The 24,277-nt window shown below is 29.7% G+C and overlaps 1 protein-coding gene across 2 annotated transcripts in view; it reads left to right on the top strand.

The window, feature by feature from the left end:
- Positions 1-9,097: 9,097 nt before the first annotated feature.
- Positions 9,098-24,277, top strand: part of LOC101238171 (TBC1 domain family member 24) — a 52,374-nt gene continuing 37,194 nt past the window's right edge. The window contains exons 1-4 of one of the 2 annotated variants that reach the window (XM_065793584.1): positions 9,098-9,599; positions 12,244-12,560; positions 13,084-13,370; positions 21,751-21,873. In XM_065793584.1, coding sequence (XP_065649656.1) covers positions 12,266-12,560; positions 13,084-13,370; positions 21,751-21,873 — 705 coding nt within the window. In that variant the 5' untranslated portion in view covers positions 9,098-9,599; positions 12,244-12,265. The remainder of the gene's footprint in view (positions 9,600-12,243; positions 12,561-13,083; positions 13,371-21,750; positions 21,874-24,277) is intronic. The other variant, XM_065793583.1, reaches the window with a different exon arrangement.

Raw genomic sequence — 24,277 nt, 5'->3', positions numbered from 1 at the left:
TCTACCTCTGATATATCTGTAAAAAAACAAATGAAATAGAAAGAGGTATCTAAAGAAAAAGATTGGTTTTGAACCTTTTATAACTTGCGTACTACTTTAGTTTTTTTCTTTGACGTAATGAAATTTTTGAAACTAAAAATAAAGCTTTTATGAGAAAATTTTTTGATGAAACGACTTTTTTTAAACGATCGGCTGTATATATATTTTTCGCAAATTATCATTAGATGTGAATTTTTGCGAAATGTATCTTTGTGAAATGATAGAACTAAAAAATTAAATAAAAAATTTACAATGTTAGAATTATCGTTACAGAAAACACTCTATAAAACCTGTTTTTTGCTTGTTTTATTTGTTAAAGACACTTCCCAAATCAAGTTTTAATTAGGAGTGTACCAGATTGGAAATTTTGAATTTCCAATCCGGTACACCCCTAATTTTTCATTTCCAATCCGACCGGAACCGGATTTGCCGGAGTTTTTGAAAAATTTATGGCAGGAACGAGGTTTATATTTATGTAGTATTTTTACATTCAAGATTGAAAGTGAAAGCCTGAACCTCAGCATCGTGGCTACATAATATATATTTATAACCTATAATATATATATATATATATATATATATATATATATATATATATATATATATATATATATATATATATATATATATATATTATATTAGTAGAAAATCACTTGACAAAATTTTTTTTCATTTTGCACTGTGTTTCATCAACAAAGATTCATCAGAAATCTTTGTTGATGAAACACAGTGTAATCACTTAACAAAAATTTTAATGAAAAAAATTTTTGTTAAGTGATTAACAAAAATTTTTAATCCTATACTTTTTAACTATTTAAAAGTTATGAAACATTAAAAATGAGACTATTGTCAGAGGCAGGTCTAATATAATTTTATTTTATCGCTTGTTGCGCTTTCGCGTGGAAACTTTCTAAAAGTGGTGACTTTTTAATATAAACATGAAGAATATTTATTGGCTTTAGTGCATACATCGACTTTCTTACAGTCTGCTGTTACAAAGGAGTGCTGCTACATCCATTATCACATAGTCTGTGGCTACAAAGGAGTGCTACTACGTCCATTATCTTATAGCCTACATCTACAAGCCTGCTACATTGACTGAGGATTTGGCATAGGGCAGCAGTCTTTTTTCTTTTATTGTTTCAATTAAAATTTCTAATGTTTAAAAACTTTCCACTAACGAGAGCAATAACAAGCGAAAAAATAAAATTATTTAAGAGAGCTAAACTGTAGCTTTACCTAAAATCACATTGTATTTGTTAAGAATTTTGAATTTTTTACCTAGGTTTACCCATAGTTCTTTATTGCCCTGTAGGACAATGATTTTTTGATTTAGTCATGTCTTAAATAAATAAAGTAAAATATAAATTCCGGCATTCTGGCCTGAAATATTATAATTCCAACTGGAACCGGAATCACCTAAAAGTCACAAATACCGACCGGAATTCCGGTATATCCCTTATTTTATTTAGCTCAAAATTTAGAGGCTTTATGATAACACTTGTTTTATACTTGTTAAAGACAATTCCCAAATCGAATTTTAATTTAACTTGAAAAGCCTTTTTCTTAAAAATATCTTTTTTTAAAAAGTGCAGGAACCTTTTTGAATATTTCAACAATCATTGTTGGTTTTCATCGGCATACTCCTAATATTAAATAAGATATAATGAAAAACAAAAATAAAATTATAATTATGAAAATATATTATTTAAGAAAATGTTAGTCGGGTCTGGACGTTATTAGATCAATTCCCGACCCGTTTGGTTAACGGGTCTGAAGGGTCTGGGTCCGAAAAATGAGAACCAGACCCGGACTTAAAGAGTCGGGTTTGGGTCTAGACCCGATCCATTACCAGTCTTACCTGGCATTTAAATTGTATATGCCTGTTGTCAGAAATTTATTTTTTATAACAACACATTTCGAAATAAAAGTTTCTACATTTCATGGTTAGTTATCAGGAGAATTATCATAATAACAATAATTAGATATAGTAATGACAATAATAAGGATTATATAAGTAATTATAATAACAACAGTAATAATAACAATTGCTGTTTAAATCATATACGTAACTTAATTTATAGGGTCTGCCTCCAATATTTTATAAAGCTATAGTTAAGCGGCCTAAATTAATTATTTTTTTACTTGTTACGCTCTTGTCAGTGGAGACATTTTAAAAATAAGAAATATTTATTGGCTTCAATACATACATCAACTATCTTATAGCTTATTTCTGCAAGGAAGTATGCTGCTACATCGACTGAGGGTTTAGTATGGGACAACAATCTTTTTTCTTTTATTATTCTAATAAACATTCCTTACATTTAAAAAGTTTCCACAAGCGAAAAAATAAAATTATTTTAGACTGCTTAACTGTAGGATTTTCCGAAATTTTATGGAAAGAAAAGAAAAAAAAACAATTGTCATCAATTTTGTAAATTGTTTGAATGTCATGTATTTATCTATATAAATATTGTTTAATGTATTTATTTTTTTGGATTTTTCTCTGTCAATTATGTTGTTAATATTACTATTAGTTATACATTATTATTATTATTAATAATAATAATATATAACTAATTATAATATTAAAATTGTCATTATTAAAATTATTATTTACCAAACTTATTATAATGTTGTTAACTATTAATAACGTATTAATAATATATTACATATCTATATATATATATATCTATACATATACAGATATGTAATATGTCAAAAAAGTCTATCACCCCCTAATGGTTTTTCAATAAAAACAAATTTTTATATGCTTAAATATAGTTTTTTGACCCGAATTTTTTTTTTAAATATTGAATTTATATCAAAAAACATTTTTATTACAAGAAATTAATATTCTTATACTTAAAACAAAAATTATCTACTAAATTAGAAAAAGTCAAAAAAATCACCCCTTAAATAATTATTTTGCTAATATAAAATTAATAGTCTATTTGTGCGCCTTTTGCCTTGATGACTGCAAGACATCTTTTAGGCATTGAATTTACTAAGTTTTTAAGCCATTGTGTGTCAAAATTTTCCTACTCCTCAATGAGAATTGCCTTTAATTACGACAAACTGGATGGTTTTTGATCATCTACTTTAATTTAAAAAGATTCCATAACTTTTCAATCGGATGTAGGTCTGGTGACTGAGGAACCCAATCTAACATCTTAATACTGTTTTTCTTTAACCACTCAGTAGCTAACTTTGATGTGTGTTTAGGATCTACATCCTGTTGAAAGATAAAATTACGAGATAAGCCAGCACTTCTGGCGCTTGATCTCAGTTTTCGCTTCAGAATGTTAGTATAAACCTCTTTTGTCATTATTTCGTCAATGAATTCGAGTTCGCCAACACCACTCCAAGCAAAAGAGCCCCAAACCATCATTTGACCTATGATAAGAGGAAAAAATAAGTTAGAAGTATATATTATATTGAAATTTTATAATAAAGCTTAATGTCACCTCCCCCATGCTTGACAGTTGGTCTCATACATTTAGGATTTAGGCGTTTACCATTTTTTCTCCATTTGCGTATGATACCATCAGAACCAAACAAACATATTTTTGTTTTATCGGATCATAAAACTCTTTACCATTGGTCAATAGTCCAACTTGAATGTTTCTTAGCCCAAGCCAATCTTTTCTTTTGATTCTATTTACTCAAAAAAGGCTTTTTTGGAGCAACTCTACCTACAAAACCTTGATTTTTCAAGTGATTGCGAACAGTTTGAGGATTTACAGTTATATCATGATCTGTTTGTAAATCTTTCGCAAACTTTAGTGCAGATAATCCTCGATCTTGTTCAACTTTTCGAATAATTTCTCTATCAATGCGTTGGGTAGTCTTAGCTGAGCGTCCTGTTCTTGGCAAATTTTTAACAGTACCCATTTTTTTATATTTTCTAATGATATTTCCTACACTACTAGGCTTAACATGGACTATTTTAGAAATAGTTTTATATCCTTTTCCACTTTTATAGTGTCCCAGGATCAGTTTTTTTACTCAATCATGAATTTCGTATCTTTTCGCCATAATTTTCTTATTAAGAACCTAAAAAGAAAACAAACTTTGCTAAAATATTAGTTAGAATAACTTTTATCAATCAAATTTGATTGTTTGTGGCTTATTTTCTGCAATTTCACTAATTTAAACAACAGAAAAGTTAAAAAATGATTAGGGGTGATACACTTTTTTGACTTTTTATAATTTAGTGGATAATTTTTGTTTTAAGTATAAGAATATTAATTTCTTGTTATAAAAATGTTTTTTGATATAAATTCAATATAAAAAAAAAATTGAGGTAAAAAATCTAAATATATGTAAAATAAACTTAAAACAACATAAGTAATTCCAACATAAGAAATTCCAAAGTCGAAATGCATCTAGAAAAATAGAGTGGGTATTCAAACAATATTAAAAACTTTAGGAACTTATACTAGTGCTTACTTTCTAAACAGTTTCAAAAAAGTAAAGCAAAAACGAGCGTTTGTTTTAACGAATAAAAAATTTATATTGGTCGATTTTAATCAACCAATTAAATAAATGTTTGCCTAAATGTTCGGTGATCTAATATTCTATGGTGATAATATCATCATAGAATATTAGATCACCGAATATTTAGGAACACCGATCATTTTATGATCAACATCAATGCACGTCTAAACATTATTTAGGTTGCAAACGCAAACAATTTAAAATAATTCATTCGGGGTCATCCATAAATGATATCAGTGTTTTTTCTCAATTTTTCGACTCCCCCTCCTCCCTTTGTCAATTTTTAGCTAACCCCCCCGTTATATATGATGTCAGTTTTTGTGTACCCCCTCCCTCCCCTAAAAAACAATAAAAAACCATTGATTTTTTTTCTGACTAAATTATACACTTTTATAATAGTAGATCTCATCAAATTATATTATATAATAGTCGATATCTCATTAAATAATCAACTAGGCAAATTGTATTATATATCTTTAATATAATCTTCCCATGGATTGTTGAAGTGATCATCGATTGAAACAATAGGTAGTGAATGCTCTCCGCGCTCTAAAAGGATATCGTATTCTTGACGTACAATCAAGTTCGTTGCGTCAACTTTATTTTTATCTAACCATTCAGCAGTTTCCGAACTCTTCTACAAGGCGATGACTGCCAAAAATTCTGTCTGACGCTTGGCAGCGATACGAACAGGTTGGACCCTTTTGATTAGAGGGAGTGTTATAGCAGAAGAATGGATAGAAGCGTGCTTTTTCATCATAGCTTAAGAGGCAAAGTAGCAATTGCACTTTTTACAGATTCTACCAGCTAGGCTAGACTGAATTGATGGACAAAACGCAGCATACGGCAAAATTGGGAATCCTTTGGCAGTACGAGGAAGAATACTTTCAATGTTTGATGTGATGAGCATAAAGACTGATGATGGAAACAATTCTTTTGCTCCTTCTGAGACATCTACTGCTTTGAGCCCGTCTCTCGTTTGGTTGATAGGGACAGGTGGCGGAAGAAATCTTGCTCTAGTTAGAGCAAATTAAGAGCTTTTAATAGTCCGACAACAAGAACAATTTTCACATTTCACAATTTGAGTGAAATATTGACTTGTACAAAGATGATCGGCAATCCAACGTTGATCTTGTAATAAAAGGCTCCTTGACTCTAGCTCTGATTTGTCTGGATCAATATACTCTGCAATGGTTAGATAACCGTCAATTGTAGATCAGACCAAATATCAGCCAAAGCCTGTCCAGCAAAACCAAAGTTCTGTTTTTCCAAATTTTCATCTATTGTCCTGCCTGATTTAAAAAGATATGTTGGTTATTATAGGTTAAAAATCATATTAATATTTTTACAAATTAACTTTTGTCGATGTAATTACCTTGAGAATCAAGATGAGTTCCGTAATGTTCGTGCGGAAAAACCACCCCAGATAATTTTTTACTTAGAGGTGCCATTCGTCGCTCAGCTCTGCTGAATGCACTGCGGTCTGAAGCGTTCGTCATGATGAAAAGAGCGTCAAGGTTATTCTTCAAGAAATGGTGAATTTTCGTCGGGTCCTCCATCGACGCTAAACACAACCCATAAGTAGTAACATAACGTAAACATAACGCAAAGAATAAGTAACAGCATCTGTTTTTCCGAGACCATCTTTTTTGATCGTAATTCCAGCGTACGCAGATGGTATAAGCTTGTGTTTAGCAGTCACGATCCAGTCGTGGTCCAGGAGAGTTACCAGGTACTCCAAATGCATCAACAACGATGCCTGTTTTTTGGCTGCTGTGATTCCAATTGGCACTCTAGCTTTGTTGTCTTGGCTACTAAAACACACTTCATCTGGCCTTAAAATAGAACGAACTTCTTCCACATATTTTTTAGTTGAACTGCAAAAGAGTCCGTCAACATGTTTTAAATGAGATTCATTCTGAGGACTGATCAATCTAACAGGGACTGTTTTGACGTGCCTTTTGCCTTCTAATATTCCGTAACTTCTCGGAAGTAGACGAGTATAGAGGGCGCTCTTGCTGATTGCAAATCCGATTTTGTTCATCTCGGATGTCAATTCGTCGAGAGTTTTAATGCTCTAAATAATAAAGAAATATATTTGGATATAATTAACTTTTTTACAGAAAACGGGATTTATTTTGTAAATTATATTCAAATCAAATCTTGAAATTAGTTGTTAACATTTTAAGGATATTTACAATAGTGCAAGTACTAATTAAGAGTAAAATTCTAACAAATACAATATTAACAAACATAGCTAAGCTATCATTACCCGAAGAACCTCTGACCGACGTCTTTCATCAGCAGACGAACCATGGAGAGCAAAATCCATAATCGCCTTCAAAAGAAGTTGATCTACTTCTAATGACGGTTGACCAGATTTCTTTCTGATTTTTAGTTTTTCTTTGACTTCTGGATGCTTCAAACAGATTTCCTCCATTCTAGCTTTTTTAAGTTCTCTAGTTTTCTACTGTTGAGCTTGATCATACTTTTTTTTGGCCAGTTCTTTACATAGATGAGTTAGTTTCTTCTTTTTCTTTTTCAAATCATCCTCTTCAGCTTCGGCAATGAATCCACTTTTCTTTTTAGTCTTCAGTCCAGCAACTTCACAATTTAAAGCTGCAATCTTAGAATTGAGTCAATCTTGAGCCACTGTTCTTGCATTTTTTTGATTTTTTGTGGTTAACAAACTCAAAGTTAATGCACTTGGTCGATCATCAATAAAAGATCGCTCATTGGTGGGCTCAACAAACTGTGAGGAATTCTTGTCAAATTCAAGTGGAGTATACGTGGGGGCAGACTGTTTTGGAGTATTGGCCAAAAATGATAATTGCTTGCTCTTGAACTTCATTGCCTTTTCAGTAAATAAATTGATTAAGTACATTACTCTTGATTCAAGATCCTTATGCACCAGTTTCTCTTCTTTTAATGAATTCCATATACTATGAACTTCTTTCTGGATATTAGCCTTTTTTTTTATCGGGATGAGGATTTCCATACGAGACCATTAATAAGTTAAGGGAGAAATTAGCGTTTCGAATTTTCAATAGACTTTACGAGTTTGCATTGCATCACGTTTTATAATCAACTAGAGAGCAATTAGAGTTTCGTTTTTGAAATAACGACAATTTAATTTCAGAAAATGACAAATTTATGAGTTTATTTTTATGGGTTTACTTTGAACCACATTTTATAATCCGCTAGGGAGCGAAAAACGATTGTAAATTTTATATACAAAGAGTTAATATTTCTAACATAATTTGATTCGCAATCAAATTGTTTTATTAATGTATTAACATTAATAAAACGATAGTAATTTTTATTTCACGTTAGTAGTTGTTATTTATTTAATGTCTCTGGTAAACTTATTATATTAATTTATAATATTATATTATAAATAATTTAATAAAATACAATATCAAATTCCCCGCATTTAATATTAATTTCCCCACAAACAAAACATCATTTCTATAACATTTAGTAGATGTAAATACTGTTAAAATCTGCTTATTAAAACTAAAAAAATAATTTAAATTGACATCATTTTGGCCTCAACACCCCCCTCCCAATTTACAACTAGTATTAAACTTTCCAGCACTCTTTCCCCCCCCCCCCCTATATTTACTGACATCATTTATGGATGACCCCTTTGGGGTTGTCCATAAATGACGTCACGCTTTAGGGAAGGGGAGAGAGGGAGGTGATTTTGTGACGCAATATTTTTTTAATTTTTTGTTTTAAATCTAAAGACCCTCTTTTAGTTAAAAGAGAATCTGACCAAACCAAAACACTCAATTGAATTATCTACATGTTGATTGTAAAATCAACTACGCCTAAACCTAACTTAGTTGATGTGTACACTCCGTTAACAGCCTGTTAACAGACTGTAAACAGTCTATGAGCAGTGCACGTTCTGCGCTTTGAATTTATATTGTCCAAGTGCAGAACTTTATTTTGTTGGTGCCCAAAAGTGCGCAGCACCAAAATAACAACCTTTGTGCTCTAACTAAAAAAATGAAAAAAAAATTTATTATTGAGAGGCGAACCTAGAACCTAAGTGTACTAGCCTGAAGCGCAATTCACTCAGCCACTATCACGATGATAGTTCGAAGAAAATTATTGTTATCAAATAATACTTTTGCATGTATAATATGTTGTTATGTATTATTATGTATTATATATTATATATGATATTTTGCATGTGTTATAAATCGGAAGAATAGGCTTTTAAAATTGGTATCATAATTAGGATAGCGATGTTAATTTATACAACTTTAGACGGAACTATTGGGATGAAAAAAAAGATTAAACAGACTGAAAAGTATTAATTAATTAACTCATAGAAGTTCAGAAAATTATAGACATTATTATATTAAAAATCGTTTTGCATTTTGTAAAATTCTCCCCCCCCCATTCCCCCTCCTTCCTAAAAAAATTAAAAAAAAAAATATTTACGGGGGAGGGGTACACAATTGTTACGTAATATTAAGGGGGATCTATAAAGTTTTACGGATGCGTTACGAAGGGAGAGGGGGGGGGGGGGGGTAAAAAAATGTCAAAAACTGCGTGACGTAATTAATGGACGACCCCTTTTCGAACAGACCATAAATTAAATTAATTTTGATTATAATCAACTATTTACAATGATATTTTATTAAAATAAATTATCTAGGATACGATTTATTAATCGTTACATTTCAACAAAAAATTCTGTTTGATGTTCTGATTTTTGAACTTCATTTTGAAGAAAAATAAAAGCTGGAGCAAATAAATACACGCTGAGTTGGCTTAAGACTACTGTTTCTTCCAAATATGCCTTTGAACTTTTGAAAAAAAAACAATATCTTTATCAATTTCAAAGACTTTGAAATTCTCCTAATAAGAGTGATTCCAAAAAAATTCAAAAACTTCTATGAAGACTGAAACTCTGACAAGTTTATGACTTAGGAAAAATTGTTGTACTATTTAGTTGATATAATGTGAATGTGCATTTGCAATACAAGAAGACACCATTTTACCATAACAGCTACCAAGTTGGTTTGTTAAAGTGCATAATAGAGGTGTTATTTACTAAAATGTTTTAAAGTTTCAATTATAAAATTTTATAAATAATATGTAAAGTGACATTTAATTGTTTCAATAATATTATTTTGTTTTTATCATTATTTTGAATATTTAATCCTGAAGTGTGAGTATTACACCCTAGACATAATAAACAAAATATATGTTAGCATTAGCAACTGTGGCTTCAAAAATCTAGTATCCAGTTGTAAAGATTTTTTATATTTTAAAAATTATACCTGAGCTGATGTGTAAAAAGTTGTTTTTTTATACTTTTAATCAATTTGTTTTTCGTAAAATATCATGTGGTTTATGTTGCTGCATATGATAAGTTACTTGAAAACAATAAGGACTATCACACTTTTAAATAAAAATTCAGATGATGAAAATTTTCTAGATGAAGCTATACTGGATGAAGAACACGAGGAGTGTTTACAACAGAATACGAATGATGAAGAAAGTGAATCAGTTTGAAAAAAAATTAACCTTTGTTTTCCAAGAAGGATGTAAGGGTGTACCAAGATTGAGGTGATGTGCTGCGTTCTTCACACTTTGCAGCTAGCTAATTGTGATGCTTTAATAGTAACATACACTATCTAACTTTTGGCAAAATTTTTGGTATGTAGTGAAAAACTAATAAAAATTTATATATTTCTAGTTGCAGTTTATGGTGATGCTAGATGTAGAATACTGTATGAAGAGGATCAGATATATAAACAAAACAAGGCCTAAAAGCAATAGCAGAAAAAAACTTATAAAAGAGATGCCAAAAATAAAAAAGTCAAGAAATAAGAAAAACAGCTGAATTACTGAATCTCTTCAGCACTTCATTCTGTTTTAGATGAATCTAATTTTGATGAAAAAGAAGACAAGTTTGAAGGAGGAGAAAAAGGAGAAGTGTGACCAAAATTAATTTTTTAAATAAAAATAATTTTAATACAAACTTCATCGATGACTGTAAAGTCATCCAAAAGGATACAGAGCGTAGTCACTTGTATGGCTTTCTCACAAGCAAATATAGAGAGTTGTGTATGTTTATATCAAGCAATCTGCGTAAAATATCTGATATTTTATTTAAAAAATTTTTATTTCAAGTTGTTTTTCGTAGAGCCGTTCCAGAGTTGCTATGGAGCTAAAAATTTTAATGGTGCTGGAGCAAATTTTATGACCTTGCCTCCAAAGCCTTGGGGGAACAATTGCTAATTTCAACTAACTGAAATAACTGAAAATTTTCACCTAATGTTATGGGCAGTTCAATTTTATATGGTACCTAATATATCTTGAGTAATTGTATTTAAAAAAAATATCCATTACTATATTGAAGTATTTTCATAACTAAACTAAAAATTAAAGTTTGAATTGCTTTTTAAAAATACAATATAAGGTGCAGTCATTTTCTTGAATAAAAATTTCTAACTTGAAAATCTGAACTATTTGTTTTGTTCTTTCTTATTAAGTTTATTATCACTGATAGAAAATTATATTATGAAAGATAAAAATTAAAACAATTTTGAATGTATTTTTTTTTTTCAAAAAAAGAAATATTCGACTGGTGGAAACAATGATTTTTTTTACTTGTGTATATATAATTAAGAAGTTGGTCAGATTACTAGCTCAAAACCAAAACTTAATGCTTAATAAAATTTAAGAAAAAAAGGTTTTTCTTGAAATTTGGAAAAAATAAAGGCTCTACCATTTTTTTTCAAGAGTATTTAACAGTTATTAGTTAAACAGAAGTCAAAAACTAAACAATCAGGTTTAGGAATAAATTAAGCTGTAAAACTGCTACAACAGCTGCTATTGACTTTGCAACTGCTTCAACAGCTGCAAGTGATAACTTTTATCAAGACTAGTGCATATTGTTGTGTTACCAAAAAATAGAGCCATTTTAAAGGTAGTATTAGGAAGGTTAATAATATTTATAAGTAACAACTCAGGGTTAAGAATTGATCTTTGTAGTATTCTAGAGGTTACTCAAGAATACTAAGGAGAGTGTTGAACATCAAAAATGATTTTAATACTGTGATTACAAATAGAAATTTTCCAGCTACGCCATATGAAGAGAGCATATAGACAAGATTTTTAACAAGAATTTTGGTAGAATCACAAGCTGTAGATGAGTTTAGATGAAAAATAACTTAAGCAATAAAAGCCAGTGATGAGGATGCCTAGCGGTATACTAATCTGTTTCTCTGGGATGTTAGAAAGAATGTTTGCTATTGCATTTTTTGATGTACTTTAAAACTGTATGTATTTGTCTAATTATTAATAACATCTATTTAAAGAAAATTTAATGTGTCATGTTTGAATTATGTTTGCAATCCGCATCATCAACATATTTTTGAAAACAACACTTTGTTGAAAACATATTTAGGTAACTCATTTTTGCTCAGGTAACTCAGTGTTTAGAGCACTTGCTTTAGAAGTAGGAGATCCAGGTTCGAAACGACATATTTTCGCGTCACTGTAAGGAAGGAGGCGTGAACTTCCTAGTTAAAATGCACTTCCGCGGTGCTCTGTGTCAAAACCATTAGGTCTTCTTAGGGCACCTAAATGATTTAAAAAAATAAAATTTAAAAAAAAAAAAAAACCCACTCTAAACTTAAATAAAAATTGGTAATCTTTAATATTTTCTTTTTATAGATACAAATAGATTGCAAAAAAGATGATGACTGGTATTCTACAAGATTGTGTCAATAAAAGTGCTCATGCTTCAGTTACTGTTTTGGAGCAACCCAACCTTGATATAAAAAAAAAAGAATTTCTTAAAAATGTTTTAATTAAACACAGTGTTGCTTATATTACACCTAAAGAATTTAAAAAAATTAAAAAGATAGTCCGTAAGGGTATTCCTATGGAGCAGAGAAAACAATATTGGTTGTTATTTTCTGGCGGTAAAGAAGTTTTACAAAATACTCCAAATTTGTTTCAAAAAGCTTGTGATGATCTCCTTGGAGAAAGTAAGCATTACTTTTTAGTTTTTTAAATATAGGGTTGCCATTGTCCTATTTATTCTGTAGGAGAATAGAAACTTAAAAACTTAAATTAGTTCAGTGTTGCACTTTAGCAAAACTGTCCCTATTTTGTAGGAGTCTCCTGAATTTTGAAGTGCAATTTATCACCCTCTCGCATAAACAGAAAAATTTAAAAACTCCCTTTTTTTCATTAGCCATATTTTAAATACAATCTATTACCTGGTGTCATTGAAAAAGCTAAGACTATCACTTAAAAGTATTACCAAGAACATTCAAAATGTAAATAGTTAATGTTAAAATGTATTTATGATGATAGAAATAAATGATAATATTTCAAATATATTCACTCAGTCTAATTTTGAAGAGCTTTTTTTTATAATGGCAAAGATATTTAATCACAAGTATCAGGTGGTTTAAAAACTAAATTATATAACTAATGGCTTTTTTTAATCTATATAAATTTTTTATTTGATTATATTTAAAATTTTTATATTTTTATTTCGTTTAGGTCACTTTTATTTCAACACTGAAAAATTAGCAGCAAATTCTCACTTCTTAACACCAGATGGATGTTATTCATTATGTAAATTACTCTATGTAATAACCAACTTAAATCCACTTATTAATTACTGTCCTATGCTTGAACCAATTACTATTGTAATGCTCCATTTTATGAACGAGGAAGACACTTTTTCATGCTTGTCTGGCATATTGAGCAAAAATCTACTTGATGAAACCCAGTCTGAAAACACAATCACAGATTGTACAATGCAAGATCTTCTAAAATTTAAGAAGGTTTGTATACATTTAATTTTGAAGTTTGTATAATTTGAAGAATAATATGAGTTTAAATAAATGGATTCTCATAACACACTGACGCACACATATGATTATATAATCTCCCAGTGTGTTATTTCACACTTATAAATTGTTTTGATTATGTGTTTATAATTGTTAGTTGTGTTATAATTGTTTTTTAAAAACTGAATACAATTAATAATTGAAATTTTTAATAACTATATAATTTTAATTCTAGTTTTCTATTTGCTTTTTGTTTTAGAAATAGCAAATGTTCCATTCCATCAATTAGCAGTAATGATTTCAAAACTTTTCAGTCATTGTTTGTACATTTTTTCTTGTTTTTACATTTAACACAACATTACTACAAGGAGGTGTATTTGAGATGCTATTTTTTTGAGCTATTGTTAAAGTTGATGGTTTGTCATGTTTCACACTTTCGTTACCTTTTAATATTAAGTGTTTAATTTTTCAATTGGTTTCTTGACTATTAAATTTATAATATTTTTCATTTTAGAACATCTAAAATGAAATAATTTTTTCTTTGAAATAATTTTTGTCATTGTGTTATTTGTTGAACAGTTATTTAAAATAATGCACACAATTTTTTCTATCAATGATCTATTTTTACAATTTCTCAAGAATAATTTTATTTAGTTCTATTGCATCATGAAGCACATCAAAACTGAGTACTTTTTTAGCCTGCAATTATTATCAAATTACTGGCAAGTAAAAGCAATCTAGGATTTATTTTGAATAATCACAAATCACTTGTGAGGTTAAGATTTCAACTTTACTACATTATCACTCTTTAAGTTTGATCTTTTATTGGGGATAAAATCTGCTGTCAATTGGTTAACCAATTGTCTAGTTCAATTTATGGTTCTTGCTGATAAAAAATGCAAACAATAATTACACTTTGCTTTTTGTTAACCTATAATTGAAAATTTTTTAAAAGATGCTTAAACTTTTGATGTTTTCTCTTTTTATTAGTGGATAATTTGGTAAAAGTAACTGTTCCATATCAATAATTAGAGTGGTAGCACTTAGATAAATAGATAGATAAAAATTTATTAGAACAAGTTTAAAAGTTACATGTTAAAAAGTTACATGACAATATGCCCCTAAATAAGTATAAAAACAATGTACATATTGAACAAATATAGTTTATAATACAACATTCAAGATTTCATTCATTCATTTACTTTATAGAAGCAGTGTTTTTCGAAATTACACGATTTTATTTTTAAACATACAAATGTTATCTGCATTTACAGCTTCTGGTGTCAGATTATTCTAGATATTTACAACTCGTTGAGAAAAACAGTATTTGCGAATGTCGAGTTGACATCATTGCTTGTGAATCTTATAAGTATGACCATGGGTATATTTATTATTGGTAATCTCAAAAAACGAACTTTTATCTATATAAACCAAGTTACGTACAATTTTGAAACAAATAACTAAGTCATATTTTAAATGTCTGAGCTCTTGAGAATCTAAAGCAAGCATATATATATATATATAAATATATATATATATATATATATATATATATATATATATATATATATATACATGTATATATATATATATACATGTATATATATATATATATACATGTATATATATATATATATATATATATATATATATATATATATATATATATATATATATATATATATATATATATATATATATATATATATATATATATATATATATATATATATATATATATATATATATATATATATATATAAGGGTGGCAAATAAATGCATGGAAAATTTTTTTTTTCCATTTAATGAAAAAATAATATTGGGAAATTTTGGATACACTCTGTTGATGTTTAGAGGTTGCTCGAACCCATTTTTCTATATTTTATCATTTATCTCTTCTATATAACTAATTATGTTGGGAATGTTATCAATATTTTATTATTTGTTAATCTTAAGAATCATTATGCATAATAACCACTGTTTATTTTTTCAGAAAATTAACACTATTGAGTCCTTAAAAAAAGAGGGGGGGGGGATGTTTATTATTTTTTGGAAAATTTTTCCACTGACCCCAAGCTTATTAAGACCCCCCTCCTCTTTGTTTATTAATATTTACTTGTTATCAACAAAAACTTTATACCTCAAAACTAGAAAAAATTCATTGAAAATCAGCCTTGAAATTAAGAAAATAATTCTTTCAGTCACTTACAAAAACAAAAACTTTCAGTGTAAATTAGGGTTTCTCATTTCCCGTAAATTTAGCATCCCGGGATTCCCGGTGTGTAACTTTTTTATCCCGGGATTCCCCGGCATAATTTTTAATATAATAACAAGCGGTTTGATTTGTCACTTAATCGAAAACAAATTTTTCCCATAAGTAGACCCGCGGCAGAAAAAGCTCTTTCTGATTCAATTGATGTTGGCTTGATGGTCATTAATGTGCTTTCCAGTTGCCTCAAAAAGTTTGATTTCTTTTGTGAAGTTTTTTAAATTGCTAATGTCTTCTAGAGCTGCTTTTTCTACTTGTTTGACATTGCAAATAGCCACATTCAATTTTTGTTTAAGTGTCAAAATATTTTTGCCTAATAAATTTGGAGCAACAGGTTGAGGTATTTACGGGTCAGAAACCATGCTTTTTCTATCACGACTTTTTTCAACTATTTCATTATTTGATGAACTAGTCCTAGCATCCTCTATGTACAACCAGGTATAAATTTTTTTTGCTGCTTTTAATGCATGTTTGACGGTAAGAGTAGTTTGGAGTTGATATTTGATTCCTGATTATAACTAGTTGGGTTGTTCAAAAATTTTATTAGTCCAATTAAATTGGCATTTCTTTAAGTATACATGTTTTTAGTTTAAGGAATCTTTCTAGCATTGCAAGTCTATTCCACCTTGTTTTGACATCTAGTATCAGCTTCAGTACTTTATGAAACATAGATTTTATGTAGATTTGTAAAACGCCATTTTTAAGAGGTGATTTGCGGAACATTCGTACCACTTTTCGAACCATCTGAACTGTTAAGGCTATATTTACGCTGTTTTGTAAATCATCAATAATTGTAACGCCTGTTGAGCTGTATGACTCATCATTACAGTCAAATACATCATCAAACTAATTGTGAGCTGTGATTCAAATTCAATATATATTGCTGAAGAGTTTGACTTCTTGTAAAGAATATCACATACTGCCAAATGAAGTCCGTGGGCATAACACAGCTGATGTTCAATGCCACTTAGCCGTCCAAATTTTTTCATTCGTCAGTGACACTAGCTATGATGTGCTTTTTAATTGATAAATTGTAATGTAACAGTTTATTTTCAACCAGATCAACAATTTCTTCTGCAGGAAGTGATCCAGCTATTGGAGTCAATCCCAGGTTCCAAAACTTTGTTAATAAGTGTAAATTTACGTTTAAATAACATCGATTTTTTAAAGATTTATTCATCTAAGAATAAAGAGTATCGCGATCCACTAGATATTTCTTTAGTTATCTCTAAAACCACAGTTTGATTGGCTAAATGATATTGTTTTTTTATCATACTCATAACATGGATGGATTTTTTTGGTAATAACATATCTTTTTCAGACACTGATTTTTTAATGAATTCACTTTTTATTATGGCATTTATTGAGAAGCCATCCACCATTGCTAGCTTGGACAAAATTTCCTAGATAGTCTGCTGCTTAACAAACAATGTGATTTTCTTTTTCACAATTTTAATTTCTGAACCAGTATCTTCATATAGATGCTTCATATTTAAATCCAAATCTTTATGTGTGTTTTTTAAATGATGAAGGAGCCCACTTATCCGAAATCCTTTGCACATTATCTTTACATTGCACTTTTTGCAAATTACAGGTTCACCAGATTTTTCTTTACAAAAATACTGATCTACTAACAATTGACATGGTATAACTAAATTGAATTGTGAAACAACTAAATGTAAAGTTACAAATATTTCTTACGTATATATGTTATCTTATGTATGACTTTATATGTCTTTGTTTGCCGTTTTTTAAATACAAAAATTATTAAATGTTTTAATAATTCAATACAGAAAAAGTTTAACTTTTTAATAATTTAGAAGTTTGAAAATCAAACTTACTGTTTTTGTTGCAGGAAATCTTTTTTTTTTTCCCTCATATTTTATAATAACTAGAAAAAAGAAAACATCGCATTACAAATTGCAATGCATTCCTTGAATTAAATAGTTTAAGATTAACATTTCTTGTTGTGCTAGATTTTAATATAAGATATGAACACATAAAACACAACTAAATGCTATAATATTTTTCTTATTTTTGGTCAAATTAGTTCAAACAGTTATCATACGTTAAGAAAAAAAAAAATTATGTTCCAGGATACAAGAGTGATATCCCAGGAAATCCCACTGCCACTTTTATCCCCAGGAAAATGAGATCCCGGGATCCTTTTAGAGAATCCCTAGTGTAAATAGGCTTTAAATCTAGTAAATCTTGATTTGTGGAAAATGAGCTTTTGGTTTATTTCTCACCAAAGTATAAAACTTATATCAGCATATTAAATCCTATTGAAATTATGATAAAATAACTGTTAGAAAATGCACATTTGACCTCAAGCCACACTAAAATTAAATAGTTTTATACGTGCTTTGTAAAAAATATTTGTTTGAATTTATAAACTGAAATTTTTTATAAAAATACTTATTATTGTATTACTTATATTACTAAATACCTCTTTTGTTTATTAGATCTGGACTAAAATTCCTACCCAACCCCTTTTATTATTCCCCCCTCCCCCCCCACACACACACACAAACACACACACACACTTGTATCAAGAGTAAGTTAAAATAAAATTAGTTGGCTGGCATTCAGAACACCCAGTGTAATATTTAATCATCCAGTTAAGTTATTGCATTAGTATTGCACTACTGCTGAAATTATCGAATCATTTTGAAATTACAAATGAAATCATTGTTATGAATGAAAACATCTGTGTGGACCATCTATTTGTCCGAAGATTAAGTTGATTCAACAGCTTTGTGATCAGTGAAGTAAACTTAATTCTGAATCATGGTTACCATCAGCCGTAAAATTTGCAGTAAGTATGCTGCAAGGAACGAAACAATCTCATGACGATTACAAAGACTTTTTGCAACTGTTACTAATTTTCTTTAGTACAAACTCCTTCAGGTCAAAATCAAAAAACTTTTCGTACCTCTGGTGCTATGCACCAAACATGATGGATAGCGAAAGCACTGTACTCTATTAAAGTCTAATTGTTTTGACATCTATTTTGTTTAACAAAAAATGAAAAGAAGAATCTTCTACGGTTTTCAATTTTTTCAATTTTGATTTACATGGAACATTGGTTTTAGGCTCTCATCTCTTCATCTGCTCCTCACAATGACCTGACACTGATTAAAAAATTGAATAAATTCAAAATATTTGACAAAAAAATAGCTAAATCTGAAATAAAAGCCATTGCGAGACATTTATGGTATTTAACTGAAGACCTTGTGAGTCTTTCTTTTTTCAGTAATGTATTAATAACCAAAATAAAGAAAAAATATTAATTGCACTTGAAAAGCCAGCCAAAAAAACAATATTAAAGAGGCTTGAAGGCAAAGGAATAATGGATAAAGTTTCAAAAATGAGCTTAGATGACTTAGTAACAAAGAGATCAAAATATGTATTTGAAGTGCTTGGAATAAATTAAACATTCATGAAGGAACATTGGCCAGATACATGAGCACATTTACAGAATACTAGGAAGCACATAAAATTGTTTTAGATTATACAAAAATCTTGAGGAAAGATGCAACTTAAATGCAATATGTTTTATGAATCGTAGAAGAACATTGATGTCAAATTCCAGATATGCGAAAGTACACAATTGTGAATGCATTACTGAAAAAAAAGTAAACAATCTGAATAACATTGATTAAAATCAAATAAATAACACTAAATTTGAATAAAAAAATTAAATCTTTGTTTTAGAATAAAATTAAAATACATTTGTTTTTATTCTCTGTTGACCCTTAAATCGGATATTATCAAGTTTATTGAGCAACCCCTAGATATATAACCCATATATAGAACACTATCTTAATAATATTTTGCATAGTTTATTTTTTAGTTAAAAGGAACACAATAAAGGTTGAGAGTCTAATTTCAAGCACTTTGATTTTTTTTGTTACCCTAATATATATATATATATATATATATATATATATATATATATATATATATATATATATATATATATATATATATATATATATATATATATATGTATATATATGTATATATATTTCTACCCAAGAGCCATCACACAGAAAGAGTCCCAGTTAGTTTAAGGTAAGTTGATAGAGGTACGATAGGGGGATTTTGATGATGAAGAAGAATGAGATAATAGTTTTAGAGGGAAAAAACTATGATCAGAAGCACTTAAGGGGGAATGTGGAGAAACTGAGCACTGGAATTATCTGGGTAGCAAGTTAGAAAGTTGACTATTTGTGTTAGAGATTGAGAAAGACTATAGTTATGGGCCTTAACACCTGCAGAGTCACTGACACTAGAGCCAAGCTATTCAGTGTGATAAGCATTAAAGTCACCATCAATGAATATATTGGCTGAAGGATAAAAAGAAAGGGCTTCGTCAATTTGATTAGAAATAACATCAAAAAGAGTACAGTCTTGAGATGAAGAGGAGTGATATAGAACAAAGAGTAAGATGATAGAGTGAAGTGGTGCTAAATGAAAGCATATAAAAGAATAGTCTGTGGATTCAAACCTAGTTTCTCCACAAATGGGTGAATTCTTACAAATGTAAATGCCTAGGCCAATCATGTGACTATTGGAGTCTTTTCAAATTAAAGGGAGATAACCATCAACACTAAGATCACAAGATGAGACAGCTGAGCTCAAATTAGTCTTACAAAGAGCAAATAAGTATGGTGAACTTTGCAAGAGATAAGACTCAACAGAAGAAAAATTACTTCAAAGACCAGAAATATCAGTGAATAATATATTTAGAGAACTTGTTGATGACGATGGTTTTTTGTGTTTTATAGTTTTGGTACTCATTTTTGGATTATAAAATTTTAGAGCTGTACTCTCATTAGGAGATAATTGAACAAGTTGCCTAGTCATAAAAACAGAGACACAAGCAAAACCCATGCATTGCGTCTAGAAGGTTTCAACATCCTAAGCTGGAAACAATATATTATAAATAATTCTATACTATCCTAATAGATAAAGAAGGGGTGCAAAGCTGGTCAACAGATAGAATTTGTTTATCCCTTAAATCTTCAGCTAGGAGGCCTTCTATAAGACAGTAGCTGGATGCATTTAATGTCTGCCCAAGATGAGTATATTTATCCAGACACCATCTCTAGTCTTTACTCAACCAAGGGCCCTAAGGCAGGTGGTGTGTTAACTCAGAGTTGGCTTCTCCAAGCCCTTGATTAATTGTAGTTATGATAATGTTAATGATTTATAAGGATAGTTTCACTCATACAAGTCTGATAAAAGGAGTGACAGCATTTAAAAATTAAAGTGTAGAAATCATTCTTTATAGGTTGTTGAAATAAAAATTTGGGCAGCGGTATCCTCCATACCGGAAAAATTTAGTGGTAAATCAGCATTTTTTTTGCGAAAAAAAAACAATATTTGCCATTAAAAACGAAAAAAAAAAAAAGGTCCTCAAATTTTAATTTGGGCAGTGCCCAAATATGGTCGATGCTGTCGAAAACAGTCTAGAATAGCCCCTGATATATATATAAAATATATGTATATATATATATATATATTCATAGCTTAAATAATACAAAATTAATGTGTTATTTAAGTTATATATAAATCAGCTCTTGGAATTAGGGTCAGCATTCAGCAATGCTGACCTAACTGTTGTCTGAAGTGTTTGAGGTTGACAAAAAATTACCAATCTTGTTTCTACGTTATATGGTGAAACTTTTGTGTCAAATTTTTTTTCTAACCTGATTAAGGTCGGCAAACTTTTGCTGACCTCATTTTTCCAAATTCCAAAGGCTGTATATATATATATATATATATATATATATATATATATATATATATATATATATATATATATATATATATATATATATATATATATATATATATATATATATATATATATATATGTATATATATATATATATATGTATATATATATATATATATGTGTATATATATATATATATATGTATATATATATGTATATATATATATATATATGTATATATATATGTATATATGTATACATGGCGGTTGTGTGCATATATATATATATAACAAACAATATATAATACAACAATAATATATATATATATAACTTATATAACACATATTTATTTTGTTTAGAAAAAAGTTTATGCAAAACTAAAGTCATATGTTCCATCACACTTTGAAGCTGCTGGTCATAAGCGTGTAATATTCCCATCTTTGGGAAAGTATATTTTTGACCATCTCCCATTAGCACTATTGGTAAGTTCATTTGTTGTAATGTGTCTTGACAAATAAATGTAACTCTATGTTGTAAGTATTTTTTTTTGAGTAAAATGTTTGAATTTATTTTTCTTTATTGGACCTAAAAATTTATCAAGCAAAAATCCAGTCATTTTTCACCATAGGTTGTTAAACTAGGGCTTATTTTTTTTTTTTTTTAACATCTTCGCTTCCAACAAGGCTGCAAGCAGCCACTAATTAAAGTTGGAAGTTACTGTAAGAGAAAAGATGAAGATTGTAGAGCAAGATAACGATTGACAGACGATTTAAAAGATTGCAAATTATATGAATCAGGAAAGCAAGATGAAGGAAGCGAATTCCAAAGAACTGATGTTCGAGGAAAAAAACTAGACGAATAAGCGTTTTTGGAGCACTTAGGAACAGTCACAGAAAAAGGATGACACTTAATTGAATGACGAGTAACACGAGAATGAATTTTAGTAGATGGCACAAGAGACGCTAGCTCTTTAGAGCAGTGCCCATTATAGTATTTGTAGAAAAGAGAAAGAGAAGCAACATTACGACGATGTGATAATGGTTGAAGGTTGGCTGCAAGAGCAGGTCCAACTATGTTTACAATGCGTTTTTGCACCTTGTCTAAAAGAGAAAGGGCATCATTAGAAGATCCGCCCCAGATATGGCAACAGTATTCCATACAAGGCCGGATTTGAGATTTATAGAGGTAGAGAATAGAATCCAGAGTAAGAAATTGGCGAGCTCGATAAAGAGATGCAACCTTAGCAGATGCTAATTTTGCAACTGATTTGATATATGGTTTGCAAGAAAGATTGGAAGTAAGAGTTAATCCTAGAAGATGAAGAGTAGGTGACTCATCGAGTACATCACCGTTCATAAATATAGGAAGATCTAAATTATTGCGATAACGATTGGCTGAAAAAAATTGAGTTTTATCTGAATTAAAGTTCACCAGCCACTGTGAGCCCCATGCTGTAGCAGAAGTGAGATCCTTTTCAAGCTCAAATGCCCCCTCCAAGCAATCAGAGGGTGTAGGTTTCTTATCACGACAAGAATAAATGGTAATATCATCAGCAAACAATACCACCTTAGATGTGAGAATATCTGGAAAATCGTTAATGTAATTTAAAAAGAGTATAGGGCCAAGGATAGAACCTTGAGGAACCCCTGAAGTTACAGAATAAGAAGAAGAGTGTTGTCCATCGAGGACAACTTTTATGCTACGATTGGAAAGGAAGGATTCAATGATCTTAAAGATGTTGCCGGATACACCATAAGAAGAAAACTTATGGAGAAGACCAGCATGCCAAACTTTATCAAACGCTTTTGAAATGTCAAGAGCGATGGCCTTAACCTCTCCACCTTCATCTAATGCACGATAAAACCTGTCAGTTATTACTGTTAGCAAATCAGCTGTAGAACGAGAAGATCGAAATCCATATTGATGGTCAGAAAGTAAGTTATTTGATTCAAGATGAGAAATTAAGTGTTTGTTAATTAAAGATTCAAAAACCTTGCTTATGATAGGAAGAAGACTTATGGGACGGTAGTTAGACGAATCAGATCGCTCTCCAGAATTTTTGAAGATAGGGATAACAGATGCCGCTTTCCAGCAGGCTGGAAAACAAGACTCTGATAAGCACTTGTTGAATAATTTTGAGAGTATAGACGACAGCTCCGGAGAACACTTCTGCAAGACAATAACAGGTATGTTGTCCGGGCCACAAGCTGTAGAAGAGTCTAGGCAGGAAATCACTTTAGATACAGATAATGGAGTGATATGAATGTCAAGCAATGGATCAACCTGTTTGTTGGCAATATCAGGTAGAATGCAATTAGTGGAATCAAGAGATGATATTGATGAAAAGTTTTTAGCAAACAGTTTGGCTTTGTCTTTAGGTGAGGTGACAAAGTCTGAACCATACAAGAGAGGTGGAATTATAGATTTGCCCTTATTATTGATATTATTAAAGATTCTCCAGAAGTCACGAGAGCCTAATTTTTGAGATGAGATACGAGATTTCATGACCTGAGAATAGCGGGTTTTGGCGTTAGACAAAACCTTTTTACAGTTGTTTCTAGCAGTAATAAACAGACGTCTGTTTTCTGGAGAATTGTTTTGCTGATAAATATGGAAGTAACGTAAATTTGGAAGTAAATTTAATGAATGTAAGTAAATTTGGAATGGAATGGAAGTAAATTTAATGATTCCATTAGTATAAAGTTTTTTGTCAAACTATTTAAGCGATTTTGAACTTTTGACTTTCTTTATATTTTTTGATTTTTAATGTTTGAAAACTTGGATAGGGGGTGTATGTATAGTGGAGATTATGGACATAAATAAATAAATATACATTTTATTATTGATGGTTAAAATATATTATCTTTTAAAAGATATCTCTAGTCT

This window comes from Hydra vulgaris, chromosome 03 (genome assembly GCF_038396675.1).
Source record: "Hydra vulgaris chromosome 03, alternate assembly HydraT2T_AEP".
Lineage (NCBI taxonomy): Eukaryota > Metazoa > Cnidaria > Hydrozoa > Anthoathecata > Hydridae > Hydra > Hydra vulgaris.
The sequence above is the reverse complement of the archived record's forward strand: the minus strand, read 5'-3'. Positions and strand labels throughout refer to the sequence as shown.